We start from the raw sequence: 18,993 nt of genomic DNA, 5'->3' as shown, positions 1-18,993 counted from the left end.
ACACGGTTTATATATATTGTATTATTGTTTAAGAATTAAATGTTTGACAAATACTATGATTTAGATGCGTCATCGTATCTTGCTAAAATGGTATTTGGGTGTCACGCGCCGGCAGGGGCTTTAATTTTTTTTATTTTTATAATTATTATAATAATAATAATTTTTTTTTTTTAAAAAAAAGGAAAAAGAAAAGGGAAAGAGGGAATGGGGGTAAAATTGGGAGCAAGCGTGTGGGCATGATGCAAGTGATTGGGGGATTGCTATTCAGAGGATTAATAGTACAATGTTCTCGCGGTTTGTGACTGCTTTTTCCAGCATAACGATTTTGTATATTCATTGCGGGGATTGGATTTCTTTTGGACTCGTTAGGCCAACATTCACGTGGGCTTCTCCGATTTGACCCTTCGACTGCCTCTCTCTCTCTATTAAATACGTACAATGTACCATTCACATAATGTTTTTGAGTTTTTTTGTCTTAATTTAATAACATTTTCATTTTTATTTAATATTTGAATCTAAATCAAATACTCTTGCACATTTCTTATTTCATATGCATAATATTTGGTTTGGCCGGGGTATTCTGTGCCTAATTTACCTGATAAAGCACCACCTGACCTCAGCATTATTTTCAGGTCAAAAAAGTTTCCGATTTTTTTTTTTTTTCGTGCTCAGTTGGTATGTAGTAACATTTTGTGAAGTGAACACAAAGGGGTATTGAGGAATAACATTATTGAATGGGGACACTGTACATCCTCAGAAATTAGCATCTTGTGGGGGACACAATTGATTTTTCTTTTTGATTTTTCACCTCACAGTTTGGTCAGTAAAGTTTTCTTTTTTTTTTTTTTCAAAAAAAAATCCATCTGAAGTTGACATAAAAATTTAAAGCCTTGACAATTTAATACAAATTAAGAAATTATTTTAAAATTTAAGCTGAATCACAAACTACTATTGGTCTAGTGGATGGTTTGGTTGGAAATAGGGTATTTAATAGTTTATCTCATTTGGGCACAACCAACCCAACCAAAAAATTGGTTTAAACATTTCATTGAAAGCCTACTTGTGAGTGAAAATGATGCTTATGAACAAAGTATCCTGGAGTATAATATAGTTTTATTATATGATAGAATAATGCGTGTGAAAGTGGTAATTAAGGACAATTAACCATGTCATTTAGCGTTGAAAGAATATTCTTCCTTATAATGTGTGGTAAAATTACACAGTTACGTGCTTTATATTATGTATATTTAATAAAAAAATTGCAACGGAGACCAAAAAAATGATAAAAATCAATGAAAGGAAATGCGGGCGGCATCAAATGCTAGTCAAAGCGTTTTGCTGTTTGATTTTTGATTTTATAAATAAAGAAACAAACAAACACAACTAAATAATTGCCATGGGATTGGTGGTTGCGAAGTAAATCATTACGTGTTGACTGGGTCCTAAATTTATTGATTTCCCAATAAAACTCTCTTTTTCCCCGTGAAGGTCATATCACTACTCGTGGTCCTAAATCTTAATGTAAATTCCCCTTAAATTATATTCCTAATTTCTTGTCAGATATATAAAAGAAAAGTCCACAACAAATGGGGAAAGATAATATTATATACATAAGTACATGGGCTTCATTTAAAAAAGAAGAAGAAACAATTTTGTTATGAATGGATTTAACTCACTAAATTATGATTTTATTTTTAGACATTGGTGAAATTAAAAATATAGGGCAAATGTCAGGAAAGACATGTGGGAGGCTGAATTACGCAGAGTGAAAGATAGAGAAATTTGTATAGTAATACACGCAACGCGAGTCCCCACCTCTTTGATTTATTTTGTTTATTGTATATAAAAATAAAAAAAAACATCCTTCATAAAATAAAATAAAATGAAATAAAAAAAAATGCACTACCTACTAAAGCGTGAGCAGCGGCCGCACAGAAAAGCCGCAGATTCTTTCAGATCTTTGCTGCAGCCGCTCCCCGGCCCCACCCTCAGATCCTTTTCAAACTTCTTTTATTTAATTTTTATAAATTTAATATTATTAAATACTCTCTTAACTTAACTACATGAATTTGTTTCCGCCGGCCGTCATTTCAACATCTAAAACCTACCTTTCACATTCGACCTTAAATTAAATACCACCAATATTTATCATCATATTAATGTGCAGTTGTTATTTATTTATTTATTTATTTATTTGCATTATATATTGTTGGGTTCCTTGAAACTATCACATTTGATTACTTTGTTATATCCCTATTGAGATGTGATACAATAGTTTGAACAATATATATCATTTTCAGGAAGTAGTTGTACTCATAATTAATTAGCTACACACATAGAGAGAGATTTAATCTCATGTTTTCATTTGTCAATCGAATTTATTTTATCACTAAAAAGATAAGTCTATTTTTTATTTTTAAAAAAATAAGTCTCTCTCAATTTTAGGGAAAAAGTTAATAAAATGGTATCGTTTTGACTTTTGTTTTCCATTTCAGGTTTTATAGAAAAAAAAAATTAGGTTAAATAAAAGAGAAAAATTTGTAGTATGTGATTTTGTCTTGGGGACTAAAATTATTTCATTTTATTCGATTAAATAGTTTTTAAGGTCTTAAACGATCGATAGGAGATATCTTACAAAAAATAACACACATTTATTGATTTACATCCTCGTTTATATTTAGACAGCATCATCATCCGTTGGCAATAAATCCAGCCTGTTTCATGAAATTTTTTAAAAATAAAATCGACTTAAATTTAATTGTGAAAAACTACATTTTTATTTATATCGTGATAATGACATTTATTCACTTTCACACGCCAAAAAATAAAAATTGTGCAACTTTCTTTTTGGTGGCACTGAGCATAAGTCCAACAATGTAAATTGCCACATTCATCCACCAAATATATATATAAAAAAAACAAAAAGCTTATGTATACATAATTTATAATTTGATTGATGCATATGAGATAAATAATTAAAAGATGAATAAACAATATGACAATAAAACGTGAGACTAAATAAGATAATTAATAGGTAGATTAATAATATATAACTTCAAACACACCCTTAATAAATAAAAATAAAAATATTTGTAGTTTTATATTTCAATATATTTATTTATCATTTATAACTACCATCTTTTATATTTAGTTTTATGATTTAAAAATATTAGAAGTAATAATTTACTTTTGGACATAAGATAAATTATTTATGCATAAGAATATTCATGTGTATATTATTAATATTTAATATAATGGAACAGATGCATATATGTATAATTATGTCATTGTCGTTGCAGCTTCCACTGATATATAAAGTATATGGCAACAAAACATTTTTATTTTGTTAGATACATATATACTAGTAACATAGAAATAAAATATGACCAAGAAAATCAGATTATAAATCATAGTAGTATGCAGCAAATGTTGAAATATAGTAATAAGGGGGTCCGGTCCGGTCCTGGTGGCGCTGTTGCACCTAGAAGAAAGGTTGAGATTTTGTCGATCAAAATGGGCCACCAATTAAGTCTACCGTCTGTCGGTAATATACGGCCGGTACTTTCTCTTAAAATAAAATTATTTGTAATATTAATCAAACAAGATTAGATTATAGTTAATATTATTCATATATATGAAAAATCATCGAAAGTCTAACTGCATAATTATATGTTATATTAAGTGGGTCGAGCTCTCATATTTTCTTAGGTCCTTGATATTAATGTTTCTATTTAGTTAATTAAACTAAAAAATTAAATGCGAAACATGCACCATAAACTCTAGCAGTGTCAAAAAAATGTCGTTTAATATATGATGATGATGATGATAATTAAGGTACGGTGTGTTATTATTTTTGTGCAACGTACTCATTTAATGCTTGCTATGGGGACACCAAAGTACCTAATGGTCAATCACAAGGTACTAACAAAATTTCACCGCGCATTGAATTAATATTACCCCAAAAAACACAATCCCATATATATATATATCATTAATCAACCTATTTAAATTTCCATTAGCTAGATAGGTTACCGACGCATCACAAGGAATAATTGTCATATTATATAATTACGTGACGAAATTTACGTTTACTTTTTGTTTAGTCCTAATTGAAATTAAAGAGAAAAAGAAAAGGTGATTTGGAGTGAAGGGGAAGATGTCACCTCAGAAGGCACCGATTTTCCCATTAAAAATGGGTGGCCCAGACAGAGAGCAGCCGCCCCGCACCTACCTCAATTTTTATCCATTATTATTAATTAATAAATTTTTTTTTTATTATATGAGTTTCAGTCCTTTTTTAATTTAACAATAATCATTTAATTTAATATGTAGTTTCAGTACTTTTTTAATTTAATAATAATAATTTAATATGTAAATATTGGCGAGTAAATTTGATATATCTGTCGGCGATGATGGTGGCGTGTAATGTGGTTTCTGTCTCTATGGCCCCACTCGCAGCCGCTAGCCGGCTTAATTGTCTATGTTAAATCCGACACCTCACCTAGCTGCGCATTACAATTTATTTTCTTAAAATAAATTCAATTAATAGCATATTATATTTTACTTGAGATCTTGTCCCAAGTTAAGATTCGGGCGCCATTGGGCCAGAAGACCGGGACTGCGGATTACATATTTTACTATAATACATATATTTATTTTATTGCATGGAGGATGGATTGTTAGTTACAAGGTGATAACTTTATTATATATCATATGTTGATCACTTTAATTAGTACTAATAAATACCGATACTGAATAAATAATAGTGTTAATTTTTAGGAGAAGCAAATGGTTTGCTTCAAACACTTGGATGATCAATCACTTCGAAGTTAAGCTTTAATACATCAACTGCTGTTGGTTACTTAATTTTCCTTTTTATGGTTTTTTTTTTTTTTGGCAACTTGAATGAATTATTAATTGGTAATATAAAAAGCATATTATATGTATAGCTCTCATTTGTATTTACGTTGGATGTTTCAGATCTTTGGCAAAAGAGAAGGCCCACCATTACAGTTAAAAATAAAGGAAAAAAATTAAACGAAACAAGTTCAACTTTTTTTCTTATCTACGTGATAATGGAAGGAAGGGGTAGGCAGCTTATCCACTCATTATTAATAACCCTAGCTAGCTACCATATATCTAGGAGACGTCCGTACAGATATGGCCCACGATTGCCGACCAATTTCGCCCTCGCTTCCCGGCGAATTTTTCAGGCCAAATGCTATCTACTTTTTATGCGCCATTGGATCACACTTTTTTACTATTCACATCTAACGGCGATCCTCTTACATCCATCTGCAGATTACTCTTTCTTTGTTTTTCCATTTTCGGACCAAGAAGGAAGGTTGAAGGTGTGTTATTGAATCAAGGAATTTTAATGGAACAAAATCTTGCCGTCGGGATCAAACGTTTTCCGGTGGAGGGAGGTTGAGATCCAGGTTCAAGGCTCTCCTATGTTGCGTGTGGTCAACGACAGCTGACGATGAATCTGAGTCGCCGGAGAAGAAATCCACGGGGAGCCGTCGAAATTGGTTCATGAGCTCCGCGATTTCTTGGCGAGACTCGGGACCCAGGTGTAGCATCGTGGCGTGGTCCGGTTGGTAGCTGACGAATCTGGCGGCGGTGACCGGCGGGAGAAGGTTGAGGTTACTCTGAAAGGGAAATCTCATGGGCCGCCGGCCGAGAGTGAGATCCAGAGGAAAACGATCCGGCCGGCTGGAAGATTCAACGGTACTGCTCTCGCTTGGGCTCCGGTTGTCGGTTTTCTGTACATTAATGGAAATGGAATCGGGAGGAGGGAAGTTGGTCTTGGCCTTGTGTCCCCGGAATTGGCGGGCGGCGTCGTCGTAAGCTCTGGCAGCCTCCTCCGCCGTGTCGAATGTACCCAACCACACGCGACTCTTCTTACCGGGATCCCTTATCTCCGCCGCGTACCTTCCCCACGGCCTCTTCCTGACACCGCGAAAATGCGCGTCATCGTCACCGCGCCTCACTCCCAGCGCCGCGGCGGCTCTAGCCCTCGGAGCCATGACATTCAGACAAAAACTAAATATTTTTTAATTATTATTAATTAATATGAGAATGATAAATGATTAATTGGTAGAGCAAAAAGTACGGGTGATTGTATGGCTGTGGATTGGGAATATGAATATATAGAGGATTTGCAGTCAAAGTAGAGCCGCCCAAAGGGGGGGTGAGTGGGACCCTCGGAGTTACGTGGCAGACGAGATTTGTTGGCGGTGGATACGTGTGGATTGTGAAAGAGTTGTGTGTGTTTCATCAGTGCATGTCTCGTTGTCCTTTTCTATTTCCAAGCCCCGACACTAGCTGCCTCTTCTTTCATCTCTTTTATTTTTTCGTTTATTTTCTTAAAAAAAATAATTCATTCGTCAAAACGATCATATGCTTATGGTAATTCAGAAAACAAATTCATTTTAACGATATATAAATGTTACAAGATCAAGTCATTTTCAGCACATAACATGCACGCATGTTTAATTTTTAGCACGCCATGTGCACTTGTACATAAGTTTTATGTATATATAAAATAAAAAACTTTGTAGCGTCCGTTTGGATTTTGTTATGATATATAGACCATAATTATAATATGTACATGAACTCGAAAAATGTTCTTTTTTTCTTTTTTTTCCATTTTTTTTTTTGAATCAAGAAATAATGTTCTTTTAAAAGTGATAACTCGTATTTGTGGAAAAATAATTATAAAATGGGTAATATGTACGCGACACATGCAATGTATTTAACTGGCCTTAAGCTGGAATGGAGTCCACTGGGAGCTGGTTTATTTTTCCTTTTTCTTTTTTAGTTTCACCGCTAGATGGAATAAATTAAATACTTATTTTCCGGTTTTTGCAAAATCAAAACGGTTTATATAATGAAATTAATTGGCATATGCGAGATTAACTTTTAATTGTACTTTATGGAACAATCACGATTATTTAAAATTATATTATTTCGGGCCCACATGAGCATAGACAAGTTGCTCAGATCTGAACTGACGTGTGAAAAAATTCCTAACGTTGCGAATTTGATTTTCGGGTGGAATTAAAATAAATAATTAATAAGTAAATAAATAATACATCAAAAAACACAAAATTAAATAAAATAAGTTATGACGGGATTAATAATAATTTTTATAAATATGATAAAAGTGACGTTCATCCCTTTTATTTGTATTGGTCAGAGTCAGACTCAGATGAAAGAAATCATGATCTAAAAAAGGTGGCAGAGACAAAGAAATGCATTAACTTCATGTACCAAGCGGTTAGATTGCGTTTGGCAAACATGTAAACATAATCTATATTAGTGGGAAACTAAATAATTATTAAATTCGTTTAAGATTTTCGAATAAAAGATACATTTACTTTCCAATTTTAAGAAACTTTTCCATTTGGCTCTCTTTAGTAGATAGAAGTTTGATTTTCTTGGTATGTAACCTAATTTTTGGCCGAATTTTTAGTGGGTCAAATATATAATTATTTATTTAATTGATTGGAAAAAGAAATAAAAGCAAGAAAGAATCTGTAAGCGGCGGCATTGCACGCTGTTTGGTACTGGATCGGTGATTGAATAAGAAGCAGACACGTGTGTGTACGCGTGGGAAACTGGTATCATAATCATATTCATAGCCCCCATGGAATATTATTATCATTTGGCCATCCCACGCTCCACTGAAGCGCGTGATACAGTTTTTTTCGCACGTGGGGGGACTAATTTTGATGGGCCGCTGTATATTGTTGAAGAACATGTATTCTTTTCCATTTAAAGTGAGAGCTAACGTAAGAAATATATGTGGTTATCGATTTAAATATTATCTTAAAAATAGAATATGAAAAAATAAAACCCATTAGCTTGGAAATAGAATCCAATTTCATCAGGCAAATACAGTTCCAAACTCACCTGTTCTTTAGTGAAAGTATGAAAGTATGCAAACATTAATTCACCACTATATATTGCTTTTGACAAAATATCATGCAAGATAAAATGTATCCAGTGGTGCCCAAAATATCACCAGTCTTGGTTCTTGGTGCCCAAAAGAGTAGTCATTTTGAAATAACTTATTTCAAATTAATCCAAGAGTCGCCATGAAAAAAGGGTCATGTTCTAGATAGTGGGAGAAAAAAAAACAAGATTTATAATTAGACTTGGTATTTTGAGTCTTGGAATGTAGCTAAATATTAGAGTTACTATGCTTAGAGAATTGGTGATTCAAGTGGTATCAATAGACCATTTTTCAAGCTACAAGGTGTAGAATAAATCAATCAAGAAAAATGAACTCAATTGCATAGTTTATGATTTGAGTCATATTAATTTAGCGCTGAATAAAAAGAAATGGCGAGGGGACCAAAAGATCCACTTGGGTATTTGGCCGTTGACTTTTGAGAGTTGGGATGGATAATTCAAATTCATTACTATGTCCGATTGACAATTGGCAATGGTTTTCTAGTAATACTCAAACACACAATAGAAGATTTCAATTACCTGACGTAATTATTAACTTAAGATCAATTAAAAAATACATATATATATTTATACAAACAGCAGCTTGTTTATCTGCAAAGCCTTTTATATTCTTTTACATACGGGTCCCTACATGATCAGCACTCCTTCACCAAGCAGCAAACCCCAAGAAACTGTCCACAAACAAAACATATAAAATATATTACAGGAAACGATTACATCAAATATTAAATTTTTTTATTTGGACATCACTATTATCAGTCAATCAGTGTTAATAAACTGTTTTCCAAGATTTACAAATTATGGAATGAACCGACAAATGGATCAGGATAAGATGCTTTGCAACTTTTTTAGTACAGGGGAGTAGATATATATCATACATTAACTTTTTAAAAACCTGCACCAGTTGTTACCTTACCTAGCCAATAATTGAATATATATACCAAACCATTCTCTGATTATTTTTTAAATGGCAATTAACTTCTACGTTTTTGGGGTATAAATCTGCCAGTTTCTGCGAACCACCAATCACTTTAGTGTGCCCAAATGCTAAACTAAACTTTTAAAACAAAAAAAATCAACTTAATATCAATACAGATGGTCACAAAATCTAGCCAAATTCACCTCATTCCTCGTTTACATTCTTTGTTATCTGATTTCCATCGACTAGCATTTATATCTCGATGGTATAATATTTTTTCCTCCGGTTTATATGAATACTAAATGCTAGTGGTATGCATCAGATTACAAAACTATAATGTTTCAAAAAGGATAAAGTATGACTAAGCCAACTGGAGCATTTCAAGAAAGTTGATTTCGACATTTATCAACTCCAAAACAATAAGTTCTCTTTGGCCCACGACAGCTTAATTCGTCTAAATCAAGACTTAACTAAAATTGGGTCTCCGAGGCGTATTGAAGCACAAACAATTTTGAGGAATACAAATAAAAGTGTACGTATATATTTAATTTAATTACTCTGTGTTTACTAATTAAGAACGATCGATGGAACAAAGGCGGATGAAATGACGAACCTGAGAGCACGGACGGCGGCGAAATGGGAAGAAACGACGTGGAAGAAGAAGTTGGCGCCGTGAAGGAACACCACCACTCCGGTGCACCCCAGCAGGAATAATTCCAGCATCTTGATTAGCTTCTATGGGATGATTAATCAAGGGTTGAATACTCTTGGAAATTATAGAAACGATCAAGGGATTTGAGAGTGATGGGTAAATTACAAGACGCCTCAACCAAAAGTTTAGAGATGGGTGTTTGGATATATAAGGGAGAGCTGGTGGGGGAAAAGGTGGAGAATACAAGTTAACTACAATAATAGAGCATTGAATTTAGTATTGATTTATAATAAGTTTTTTTCTTTATTAGGATTAAATTTGGCTATATTATATATATTGTTATAACTGAAAGGAGATTGACATTAGATTTAAAATTTATTTTTTTTATGCCATTGAACCAAGTTAGATTGTAACAAATAGTTTTCTCGCATTAAATATAAGTGCATTTCTACATATATTTTAAAAAAATTTATCAGATAAATTATTGGTGCTATGACGTGGACTTCTCATCCTACAGCGAGGAAAAAGCAAGGCTCATTGGCTTTTTTTTTTATTGAATCGTTAGTTGACATTATTGTTACCAAAAAGAAAAAAACTCTTTCGTTGATTTATTTTTTTACAGGAAGAAGGATAACATATATCTAACATAAGTTACATGATTGAATGCCCTAACGCATCTTACAAAATAACTTCATTCAAATAATTTCACTTGGTAAAAAAGAAAGAAACATTTGACATAGAAAATAACATATGCTTGGTACTAACTTGTACAATAAATTCACAATTAACTATTATTTCTCTAATTTGTGTAGGCATATTGGTTATTGACGCTTTGATTTGATTGCAGTTGATTTAATGACGGTCAGATAATAATGTAACGCTTCGAATGCAAAAATTGATGTGTTCAATGGGAGTTGCCGTGGATAAATAAAGTGGGGTTAGTATTCAGGTTATACATCCTGGAAAAGATTTGGTCATTTTTCTTGTACCTCTATCTTCGGAAGAAACTCTGGTATGTTCTCGATCCATCCTCACTCCATCGTAATATATAGACATATTGTAATTCAATGAGTTCATATCTTGTACGATATTGCCATTGAGCCTGTTCAGTGGACTTCATAAGTGCACCCCATTGCTACATCCTAAACATTTTAGGCTAATGCATCATAATTCTATATGGTTCTTATCCGTATCACTTTGCTTCTTCGTATGTATTAGGGAGTGATGCAAGCTAGCATTACACTAGACAGGTGACAATTTTAGCACAACAAAACTAGAACCAAGTTTTTTATTAAAGAAACCAACTTGATGAGCCAGAGACGCAAAAATTGCGTATTCTACTAGCCAAGTGAAATTTTGAGAAAAATGTGAACCGGGAATTTCATATGGCAAACAAGAATTCCAACACACATCCCCGAAAATCAACCATGAATGAAATCACTACATCAATTATATAATAGTTCGTGCTATTTAATCCTATGTTCACGTGCAAAACCAACTTTTACAAACAAAATTGGCTTCAGAATTCTGTGAAGCATGTAATCGGAACGAATAATACAGCGGAAAATCGGTTCCCAAAGAAGGCAAAAGATAATTTCAAGTTTGGGGAGAAAAAACCTGGTTTTAAGGCGTAGCAAAGCAAATATATCATTCAAGTACTGAACATTAATACTCCAATCACAGTAACGAAGAATAATTGCCTCTGGCAGGGCTAAACATGCGCAGTGACATCCACGGAATTATCATGCACCGCAACTCAACATAATCTAACAATCATCCATCTACAATTCAGGGAAAAAGGAAAAGTACTTACGAAGAATAGTCCAAGTGAATAAATTACTTAATCCACACGCAGCTGAAATGCGAGCATAAAGAAAATGATGACTACGATTCTAAAGTGCAAGTTTGACTGTCTTGTATAAGGTAAAATACATATTTCAACTAAAAAGTGGGGACAATTTCGAAAATCTTCATGCGGAAAGTCAGCCAATGAGCAGTAATCACAACCCTAAACAGAGAAAAACCCAAGTCAAAAGGTTGTGAAGACAATACACAGCAATGGCAGCAGTTACTTTTGTAAGTTCCATAACACAAGACCGCTCGGCAAGGAAAGTCTCAGAGAAAAAAAATGAACAAAATTGCAAAACTATGCAGGTAACATACAAATGCTTTCATCATTAAAGAAATTATTAGCAATGTTCCGCAACCACAGTCTACCACATCCATTGTGTCATACTGCTTCTCAGAGGTTTACAAGATGCACAAAAATGTCATTCGGAATGAACAAGTTACAAACTAAATAATCATTTTCATTGAAAAAGAAACAAACAAGCTCTGTGCATCTTAACATTTTAACAGTCCGGAAAGAAAATAACACAAGAAATCAATAATATCTAGTATCCAGTCCATTTGTGGCTCTAATATGAAGCATTCTTCAACTGCCCAATTAATAACACTCTGCTCTCATCCAACAGTCATCATAAATCATCTTTGCAATCTGATAAATACCATGCATCAGAATGATCTATAAACGATTAAATTAGGCATAATCATATCTGAACAGGTTAAGTAGAAACTCGCGAGAATGAGTCCAATAGATAGATCCAGTAATATAATAAATAATTGATCAATGTCATTTCATCAAGTCAATGAGAGCCAAACACTTATGATAAAGCAAAATTTTCAGACTTACTGAGCCTAACATCAACCAGTTATCTAGTGGGTGATTTGGCAGTCTAACAAAGCCTCACCTTTATTATTCAAGCAGTACTTTTAAATTTTCTTTGAGGTATTTTAAGATATAATAACATTTGGGAAAAATATTTTAAGCCCAACTTAAGACCCCAAAAGAGCTACTAGAAACAAGCTATGTGACAAAAGACCTTTTTAAGAGAGTCAGCAAAACAAGATTCAAGCTGAATGACACACATACCACTGTTCATGTTATCCAAGGTTTCCAGTCTAAAGCAAAGTCATTGAAGTCATCAACATATCAGTACCCTGGCTCAAGGAAACAACCTCCTTACTAACAAGGTTAGTAAACACGTTTATAGTTTACTAACAAGGCTAATCACATCTTATCTCATAAAAAAGGGGCTAATCACATCTAAATTTATCAGACCTCGTAGTTTATGGATTCTTGCACGCTTGATATTGTCTTTTTGGTTTCTACCGAGTTTACGAACAATTTTTCAGAAAAAGGGTTTACCACCTAAACTATAAACATATTCATCATCTTCATCAATTACAGAAAACAAAATCACTTCACCTCTTTTTCACGACCTTCATCTAGTCCTTTCTTGGCCTACAACAAAAAAAATAAACCTCTTTTATTTTGAAAACTCGATGCTATACTGAATATTAGAAGAATATTAAAAAATTCAGAGGTTCGGTAGGTAGCAAGCGTCGTAACTTACACTTGAACACCAATATTCTTGAAACAAAAAAATGATTATTAGAAAATTTTCAGAAACTGTGATTCTTATAACTGCCACAAAAGCCCAGTGATGTGCAGTTTTCTTAAACTTGATCTCGTATCTACTCTAAAACCTCAAACTACTCACGATCAACCAATTTTTTTCCTCCTAAACTACACCTACTTACTTCTGAAGTCTATGTACTCATTAAATAAAATCATTATCGAGCCCAAAATATTATAAAAATAAAATGAAGCCTGCTATTAGATTAATACTTAGATGGTTATTAGTTAGTTACATTAGCTTAACTAACTATAGATTAGCTTTATCCTACCAATGTGGGACAATATTTCAACACACCACCCACACGCCCAGGAATGAACATCTGGAGTTTGGAGAATTTTAACACACCCACACGCCCAGGAATGAACGTCTGAAGCGTGAAGATATTAACGGGTGATCTAAACGCCCAGGAATGAACATCTGGAGCTTGAAGATTGGCCTAATTATAGGCAGCCCAATTATGGGCGATCCAACACATGAAGGCCCTAGGCTTTGATACCATATTACAAGTGATAAAATTCCATTATGAAAATGAGACTTTGAATTTCTCAATGAATACAAAGCGAAGCTGTACTTTACATTTATATGAAAATGAATAAAACGGATAAAGCTAATCTATAGTTAGTTAAGCTAATGTAACTAACTAATAACCATCTAAGTATTAATCTAATACCTGCTGCCACTCATACAAAAATCTCTAATAGCTCACTGATCAAATTAAGCATCTCTAACACCTATATTACACAATTACTCATCGAAAAACACAAACATGCATCAAACCGCCGTACATAAGCATTAATATAAAAAGGAATGCCACGAAGAGTTTGCATACAAATAATTTCATAGAAACTGCATCTGAATATTTTGAAATGAACCTCACAAAAGTCAATTCAACCGAGAACACAAATTTTCTAATTCCGTAAACGTTGGTCCGACCCATTTGGTGGAATACTAAACACTTAAAAATACCTTCAAGAGTCCAGGCGAGACTTCGAGGAGAAACGGAGAGCATAGAAGTGAGCACGGCAGAGGCCGTTGCAGTGTGATACGGTAACATCGACACCACGCTAACGCAGCTCATCTCCACAGGCGATCTAGCTCGAACAGGTATCGAACATCAACTTATAGTAACAGAATCGATAAAAACGCAATCATTTAGAGATAAATTTAAAAGCAGATAATTAACTGCAATTGATCAACCTGAAAATGCGAGCAGTGAGCGGTTTCTGAGATGAAGAAGATACGCGAAATGGAGAAGCAGCAGCTGTAGGTTTGACTGCGGCGGAGCGTCCGGGGGCGGCAACTCGGACGGATGCGGCGGCGGAGCGCATGAATGACCTTGCGGCTACAGTGGCCATGGAAGATATGGTGTGAATAGTGTTAGCAAGAGCACGCAACAAAGGTAGGGCTTTATTAGGGGTTTCAGTCCAAAGGCAGAGGCAGACTTGCTTCAATCAGCTTTCCTCTTCATTTTAAACCTACCAATTTATGCCCATTGGCCACCATTATTATTATTATTATTATTATTATTATTATTATTATTATTATTATTATTATTATTATTATTATTATTATTATTATTATTATTATTATTATTATTATTATTATTATTATTATTATTATTATTTCCCCATCAATTTAATTTTATGAGTAATCTTTTTATTAAATTTTATTTAATATTATTTTCAAATAAAATTATTTAACGTTTTTATCAAGTAAAAAGTATATATTAGAAAAAAATTCGAAATAATAAGCTATTATTATGTGGGATTGATATTTATACTATTGATTAAATTTAAACACCAAGTTATTATTATTATTATTATTATTATTTAGTTATAACATAAAAGAGCAAATTATCTTGAAATTCACAATATATAACAACATTTTTATATATAGTAAAGTGTTAGGAATAATAATTTTTGTAAAAAAAAAAAAATTTATTCAAGATATAAAAAATATATAATGAATTTTAATACTTTTTTTATATTTTTTAAAAAAACACAAAATTGAACAATATTCTGAAAATATTGAAGAGTCCCTATAAGAGGACATTTTAAGATAGAAAAAGAAGAATATTACACATCAATACAAATATAATGTTCTCATTTGTGGGCCGGAAACATAGAGCCCAAGTCTATTTTAAACTTTCACTCATAGTTCGGACATGACACCGGCCCAGTTCTCCACTGTATGCAAATGTGTTGGTGCAAATTTGAACCCAATTAAGCCCTAAAAATGCCCAATAGATGGAATGCACGCAGGATATATATTTATTCTCAGTAGCAGATGAACATAATTCAATAACATTTTGATCCATTCGAGAATGTGAAATGCCTCATTAATGTCAGTAAAACAAAAATCGTACATAAAAAAATGACAAATTAACTGTGCAGTGAAATATCTAATGCCGTCCACTTCGAGTCACGATTCTCCCGATAACGTGATGTAGCAAAGGAACACAAATATTCCCCCGAGAGTTTTCATGGCTTTTGGACACCTCTTCCAAATGAGCCAGTTTTTCGTTAACTACCAGCTTTTCTTTATTCGCTGCCTTGATTCCTATTAGCCGGCCCAGAGAAACACTTCGGTCCCGAAAGAAAGATGCTGTGGACTGCAAAATGCATGTAACAAAACCATAGCTACACGTGAAAATCGGATTCAAATAGTTTTGGGAGATCTTCATGTACATAGTTTACCTCGGTGTCAAGATTAGAGGATGAATATGAAGAGAAACTAAAGGAACGGGGGATTGCAGAAGGGTGAGTTTGTGTTGGCGGTGCCGCCTGCTGAGCGGAGAGCTCAACACCGCGAATTCTATAACTCATGTTTCCTAGCCCAAGAGGCCACCCGTTCGATATCATCTCATCAGTTACCTATATCAAATCAAAAACACCCAAACGTTTGAAATTTAACTTAATTCATACATCTGCAAGCACATGCAACTGTAATTTTAATTTATTTCACTATGGGAAAAACATGAGAAAGAAATTGCAAAATACTTAAGAGGAAGCTAATTTAAGCTGGATGAATTCAGGAAGATGCATGATGAGATCGAGATGAAATATACCTCGATGAGTACCATTGTTTTGGAAAAAAAGTTGATCTCTTTGGGTAAAATATTATCTAACTATCACTCTGGTGAAAGATTACATCTTCATCCGAAAATGGGCACTGAAATACTTGGAAATTGACTTCATGTGTCATGCATGTGAAGTCTCTTTTTATTCTTCAATTCTTGATTGTTGATTCAACGTTCAAATATAAGATAATTGTTTAGGCCCCACGCACAGGAGAGGCTTGATAGTGCTACTGTATGTATTTGTGCTGACCAAGAGAATTTTTTTTGAAATAATTTTTTGTTTACCATTTCATTTAAGTTATGAACTCTATATAGATCATATATGTTATTTTGTATTTTTACCACATATCAACATCTACGCAATAATTAAGTTTTGGAAACAGCAGTACTATTTTCCGTTGAAGTCTTTCCAATTTGAGTGCTCATTAAATACCCCACATGATGCTAGTTAATACACATATGTGAGTATGAAGCAAATTTGTTTTTTTTTTCCTTTTTTTCCTTTTGGTCCAATCCCATCTAAGGAATTTAAGGAAAAATGGGTGGGGGTCCATGCATGCAAGGGGTTACAAGGTCTGTCGATTAGTGGTTATATTGCTCAGATCCCAACTAAAAACAACAATTACTTGTGGTCTACTACAATGATCTATTCAACAAATTATGGTTGATCGATGATGATGACTATCTACATATTTCTGCATATATATAATTATTAGTATTATAGTGGTTGAGAAATATATATTTGACTACCATTAATATTACATTTTTGGTTACATTGTTTCAATGGGTAGGTACAAAGATTAACCTAACTATCTAATGTTTTTATTTTTATCCACGACTAACTATTAAAAATACCTTGAATTCGATCGAGTTTAGTAAATTATTGTTGATATGCCATGCACATAAGTATCTAACTTAACCATAGTTTCTATTACGTCGCTATCACACATAAAAATTAATAATAATATAAGAACTCCCACGAGATCATCTTACGAGTCAATTTTACGATACAAATTTATTAATCGATCCAATGTACTAATGAAAAATGTTAGCTTTTATTATTATTATTATTATTATTATTATTATATATATATATATATATATTTACTGAAGTTAGAAAACCTACTTCATAAATAATGGGAACATGTATATCGATCTATCAATTTATATCAGTCAGTAAATATATATTACTATTTACTACTAGACAAGTATTAAATATTGATGTATATTTGGTGTGGCTTTTTGTGAAGGCCTCGATCGAGCGCCATTTCATTCTTCACCAACCCAATATAAATGCATTGGTTGGATATGTTGTACTGCATGCGCTAGCTTCATTTATATATTCTTCAACTGCCCTCTTGTTTTCTGAAGTACTCTAAAGTCTTTTTTTTTTTTTTTTTTTTTTGAAAAAAAAGATCTCATAATTTTATTGTACAAGATCAATCATCCAGAAAGGAAAACACCTGCGCACCCAAACAAAGGGTGTGAGTGAGGAAGCAGCAAAAGACGCAATCGAATGAGCAACTCTAATCGCAGATCTAGACATATGACGAATAGAATTAAAATGTTTATCAAGTTACACATGCGATGTCACTATGTATTTTAAAAAACATCACATCGTTATCGAAATTCACATGCAACCCTCGATGAACCAATGGTTGCAGTTTCGATCGGGATATATGAGATGAAGAGACTGTACTGTACGTTAACCATAATCGACTGGTTCTTGCAGACACTATCAGTGATACCTAGGGAATCATGGGGCGGTGCTACTTAACGCTCTTACCATGATTCGATGGGTTAAATCAAAAATGAGTTCTGACATTTTATGATCAAGGAGTTGATGCATAAAATAAGGCTAATAAGGGTAAGCCTAGACCCACAACTAGCTGTATCCCTGAACCATTGAGGGTTACACAAGTACTGGTTTTCCTGTTCCCATTGAGATAATAAATTCAAAGAGTTGAATTTATGATAAACAAATTTGACTGGATCGATAGATAATCTTTATAAATGGTTTATAAAGAATTATAGAAATTTTGAGAGCAAAATTAATTAAAAGGATTTAATTAATTTTTTCGAGTTGGACTCGGATTTAAGGACTCACACAATATATATAAATGCATATATATAGATATAGAGTTTCTTTCAAGTGCCCACCTACCATGTCCACCACCATGCTCACCAATGATGTGGCACTATTCTATTGGACCTACAGTTTATCACATTTTTATCACATCCAATAGAATAGTGTCACATCATTGGTGGGCATAGTAAGTGGGTACTTGAAAGAAACTATATATATATATATATATATATATATATATATATATATATATATATATATATATAATAAATATATATATTTATGGATGTGGGACCTTATGTTTATGATAATATATTATATTATTATAATTATTAAAAAAAAGAATTAAGACAACTCATTAAATACATTGCAATTGTGAATTGCAATTAGAATTTTTGATTCATTCAATTTCCTTCGGCTTCCTCTCTGCTCTCTCTGTTTTCGCTCTAGTTACTTAGAATTGATACGATCAATTCTTAAGATCGATTTCAACGCAAAATTTTTTCTTCTTTTAAGTGCGATTTAGAAGAGGAACAGGAAATCCGGTCGTGGACCTGATTTGAAGAAAGAAGGAAAAATCCAGTTGATTGTTCGTAGGGATATACAACAAGAGCTATTTTCGATTTTTCGAAATAGTTGGAGCCATCATCAATCTTTTAAGATTGATAGGTATAAATCTTAAACAACTCGGTCTAATAAAATGCTAAATTTTTTTTTAACATTTAAAAATACTTAAAAATAAATAATATTAAGAATACATATATGCCCATATATATATGTATAAATACTTAAAAA

At 33.0% G+C, this 18,993-nt stretch overlaps 3 protein-coding genes and 1 long non-coding RNA gene across 8 annotated transcripts; all 4 read right to left on the bottom strand.

Annotated features, from left to right (window-relative positions):
* Positions 1-4,906: 4,906 nt before the first annotated feature.
* On the bottom strand, positions 4,907-6,183 carry LOC140865309 (ethylene-responsive transcription factor 11-like). Its single transcript, XM_073269904.1, has one exon. It carries the CDS (start codon positions 6,027-6,029, stop codon positions 5,403-5,405), a length of 627 nt encoding a protein of 208 aa, XP_073126005.1. The 5' UTR covers positions 6,030-6,183; the 3' UTR covers positions 4,907-5,402.
* A 2,226-nt stretch (positions 6,184-8,409) lies between these two features.
* LOC140866791 (uncharacterized) lies at positions 8,410-10,090 on the bottom strand. Its single transcript, XR_012144972.1, has 2 exons — positions 9,513-10,090; positions 8,410-8,651 (listed from the first exon to the last, which is right to left on the bottom strand). It is a non-coding gene; the product is annotated as an uncharacterized lncRNA (long non-coding RNA).
* Positions 10,091-10,368: 278 nt separating this feature from the next.
* On the bottom strand, positions 10,369-14,492 carry LOC140864200 (protein NUCLEAR FUSION DEFECTIVE 6, mitochondrial). Of its 5 annotated transcripts, none has more exons than XM_073268194.1 (4): positions 14,231-14,492; positions 14,000-14,124; positions 12,820-12,855; positions 11,347-11,559 (listed from the first exon to the last, which is right to left on the bottom strand). In XM_073268194.1, the coding sequence occupies exons 1-3, from the start codon at positions 14,386-14,388 to the stop codon at positions 12,836-12,838; spliced, it is 303 nt and encodes a 100-aa protein (XP_073124295.1). In that variant the 5' UTR covers positions 14,389-14,492; the 3' UTR covers positions 11,347-11,559; positions 12,820-12,835. The 5 variants fall into 5 exon arrangements, with proteins under 5 accessions (XP_073124298.1, XP_073124295.1, XP_073124297.1 ...); XM_073268193.1 differs by lacking the exon at positions 11,347-11,559 and adding an exon at positions 11,699-12,048; XM_073268197.1 differs by lacking the exons at positions 11,347-11,559; positions 12,820-12,855 and adding an exon at positions 10,369-11,332.
* An 841-nt stretch (positions 14,493-15,333) lies between these two features.
* Positions 15,334-16,231, bottom strand: LOC140894557 (uncharacterized). Its single transcript, XM_073303105.1, has 3 exons — positions 16,101-16,231; positions 15,730-15,906; positions 15,334-15,644 (listed from the first exon to the last, which is right to left on the bottom strand). Exons 1-3 carry the CDS (start codon positions 16,113-16,115, stop codon positions 15,435-15,437), a joined length of 402 nt encoding a protein of 133 aa, XP_073159206.1. The 5' UTR covers positions 16,116-16,231; the 3' UTR covers positions 15,334-15,434.
* Between the last annotated feature and the right edge of the window lie 2,762 nt (positions 16,232-18,993).

The sequence above is a fragment of the Henckelia pumila genome, chromosome 4 (genome assembly GCF_033568475.1).
Source record: "Henckelia pumila isolate YLH828 chromosome 4, ASM3356847v2, whole genome shotgun sequence".
NCBI lineage: Eukaryota > Viridiplantae > Streptophyta > Magnoliopsida > Lamiales > Gesneriaceae > Henckelia > Henckelia pumila.
Note: the sequence above shows the minus strand (reverse complement) of the source record. Positions and strands in the feature narration are given on the sequence as shown.